Source organism: Pan paniscus, chromosome 16 (genome assembly GCF_029289425.2).
Source record: "Pan paniscus chromosome 16, NHGRI_mPanPan1-v2.0_pri, whole genome shotgun sequence".
NCBI lineage: Eukaryota > Metazoa > Chordata > Mammalia > Primates > Hominidae > Pan > Pan paniscus.
Window position 1 is genome coordinate 28,036,355 of NC_073265.2, and position 2,701 is coordinate 28,039,055.

The window sequence follows — 2,701 nt, forward strand, 5'->3', positions numbered from 1 at the left end:
GCCCCCACTCTCTCTTCTGGCTTGTAGGGTTTCTGCAGAGAGATCTGCTGTTAGTCTGATAGGCTTCCCTTTGTGGGTAACCCGACCTTTCTCTCTGGCTGCACTTCATATTTTTTTTTTTTTTTTTTTGCTCTTTCAGCCATTTCTTTTTATTTACAGTTTGTGTTCAATGCAAATCAATTCCATAAGAAGTTACTATGAATCAAAGCGTAAATACACAAATACAATATACAATCCAAAATAGATGTACAGCATTCTGGAATAAAGCAAAAGAGTGTTCATTCACACACACAGTAGCTTCAGAACTGTTCGATCTGTTTGTTCCCATGTAGTTTTCTAAAGATGGAAAAAAAGGACTTTGGTCATCAAGACTACTGTGGCCATATTAGATTACTGGAACATCTAAGCATCAGTGTGTGACCATGCGAACAAAAGACTTCGGGGAGTGTCTATTTTTAAAAAGGTTTCTGTGTGTCGAGGCAGTTGTAAAAGATTTACTGCAGAATCAAGCCCACTTTTAGGCTTAGGACCAGGTTCTAACTATCTAAAAATATTGACTGATAACAAAAAGTGTTCCAAATGTGGCTATTCTGATCCATAGTTGTTTTTTAAAGAAAAAAAATGTATATACAGAAAGAGTATAAAAGTTTGTGAATTTAATGCAAATTAGCTTCCAGTCTTCACTTCCCAAATACTTGATTTATAGTTGTGACTCCTTTACATTTTTGCCTTCTTAATTTCAAGATTTGCAATTTTGCCTTCAAAACAGATCATTTTTTTAAATTGTAAAAAGTATTCAACATATGCAGAAATAAAAAGCATTTTGATGGCTGGGCGCGGGGGCTCAAGCCTGTAATCCCAGCACTTTGGGAGGCCAAGGCAGGCGGATCACCTGAGGTCAGGAGTTCGAAACCAGCCCGGGCAACATGGTAAAACCCTGTCTCTACTAAAATTACAAAAATTAGCTGGGCATGGTGGCGGGTGCCTGTAATCTCAGCTACTTGGGAGGCTGAGGCAGGAGAATCGCTTGAGCCCGGGAGGCAAAGGGTACACTGATCTGAGATCGCACCACTGCACTCCGGCCTGGGCGACAAAGTGAGACTGTCTAAAAAATAATAATAAAAAGCATTTTGAAATTAGTCGCGGTCAATGCAATTCTATTCTTTGGAATCCGTTTAGCTAAATGAATGTAGTGCTCTTGTTGAATGGAAATAGGTGATAGGAAATGCCTACCATTTGACTCAATATGGATAATCAAGAGTTGCTCAGGATGCTTGGATCTGGGGGTAGATTCTCATTCATCATTGCCCTGGCACATGTCAATTACTACATAAAAGGTCAAATGCAATGTCAAATCCAAAGCCTCAGGAGGAAAGTGAGTTCAGTTCCCAAGAGAACAGCAATAGCTCAACAATGTAAAACTTCATCTAGAGTATATCGGCATTAAATTAGTGCTGTCGAAACAATACGTTGAGGAATTACAGTAACATCTGGAAGTTCCTTCTCATGTACATATAAAGAGAATCATGGAAGCTTTTTATATTACCTGTTTTATGGCCTTATAGAATTAATGAACCAAATGAAAACTGAATCTCCATTCCACAATCACATCCTTTATTTCTATTCTTATTTTCAAGGTAGTATTAAGTGTCCATATTTCTCAAGCCACATTCAAGGAAATCATTTCTTAACTATTTTGGAAGTTGCCTCTCCTTCATCTCGTACGTGAAACTCCAGCAGATTTAATATTGGCATCCATCATCTAGTCAAACCTCTCACATGTTCTTCAAATCAATCAAATTTGGGATTCTCAACATTTTCTGTGTCAATAAAAGGTGTGGAATTAGTAGATTCGATGAAGACCTGTTTTTCCTTGCCACATTGGACTTCCAGACGCCATTTGGATTGGGTTTAGAAGATGGGGAAGTTTAGAAGACGTTTCTTGGCCTGAGTCTCTTAAGAGTAGAGATGCAGAAGAGAGAGTGAGACCACGAAGAGACTGGCTGTTGACTGCAGGGCACCACCAGCCGCCTTGGTGGTGGCATTAGTTGGATTTGGGGCAAACCCAGAGTTGGAAGTACTCTGGGAGGAGTTACTTGAAGTTCCAGTTGTTGTTTCACTGGAATAAATCTGCGTGGGTAGGAGCAGTGCCAGCAGCAGCAGCCCCAGCCCGAGCCTGGCCACCATTGCTCTGCCCATGTCCCCTCCGTCGGTGCGCGGCGCGTCTAGCAGGATGCTGGGTGCTTGGAGAACCGCTGGCTCCGGGCGGGCGCAGGCAAGGTCTGCACTTCATATTTTTTCCTTCATTTCAACCTAGGTGAATCTGACAATTATGTGTCTGGGGTTGCTCTTCTTGAGGAGTATCTTTGTGGTGTTCTCCGTATTTCCTGAATTTGAATGTTGGCCTGCATTGTTAGGTTGGGGAAGTTCTTCTGGATAATATCCTGAAGAGTGTTTTCCAGCTTGGTTCCCTTCTCCCCATCACTTTCAGTTATACCAATCAAACATAGATTTGGTCTTTTCACATAGTCCAATATTTCTTGGAGGCTTTGTTTGTTTCTATTTACTCTTTTTTCTCTAATCTTGTCTTCTCACTTTATTTCATTGAGTTGATCTTCAATCTCTGATATCCTTTCTTCTACTTGATCAATTTGGCTATTGATACTTGTGTATGCTTCACGAAGTTCTCATGGTGTGTTTT

At 40.7% G+C, this 2,701-nt stretch overlaps 1 protein-coding gene across 1 annotated transcript; it reads right to left on the bottom strand.

The window, feature by feature from the left end:
• Positions 1–1,300: 1,300 nt before the first annotated feature.
• On the bottom strand, positions 1,301–2,280 carry LOC129393939 (signal transducer CD24). The gene has a single exon (XM_055098240.2). The coding sequence runs from the start codon at positions 2,197–2,199 to the stop codon at positions 1,957–1,959; it is 243 nt and encodes an 80-aa protein (XP_054954215.1). The 5' UTR covers positions 2,200–2,280; the 3' UTR covers positions 1,301–1,956.
• Positions 2,281–2,701: the final 421 nt, after the last annotated feature.

Excerpts from the sequence above, each read along its gene's own strand:
- LOC129393939 (XM_055098240.2), bottom strand. The coding sequence starts at position 2,199 with ATGGGCAGAGCAATGGTGGCCAGGCTCGGGCTGGGGCTGCTGCTGCTG.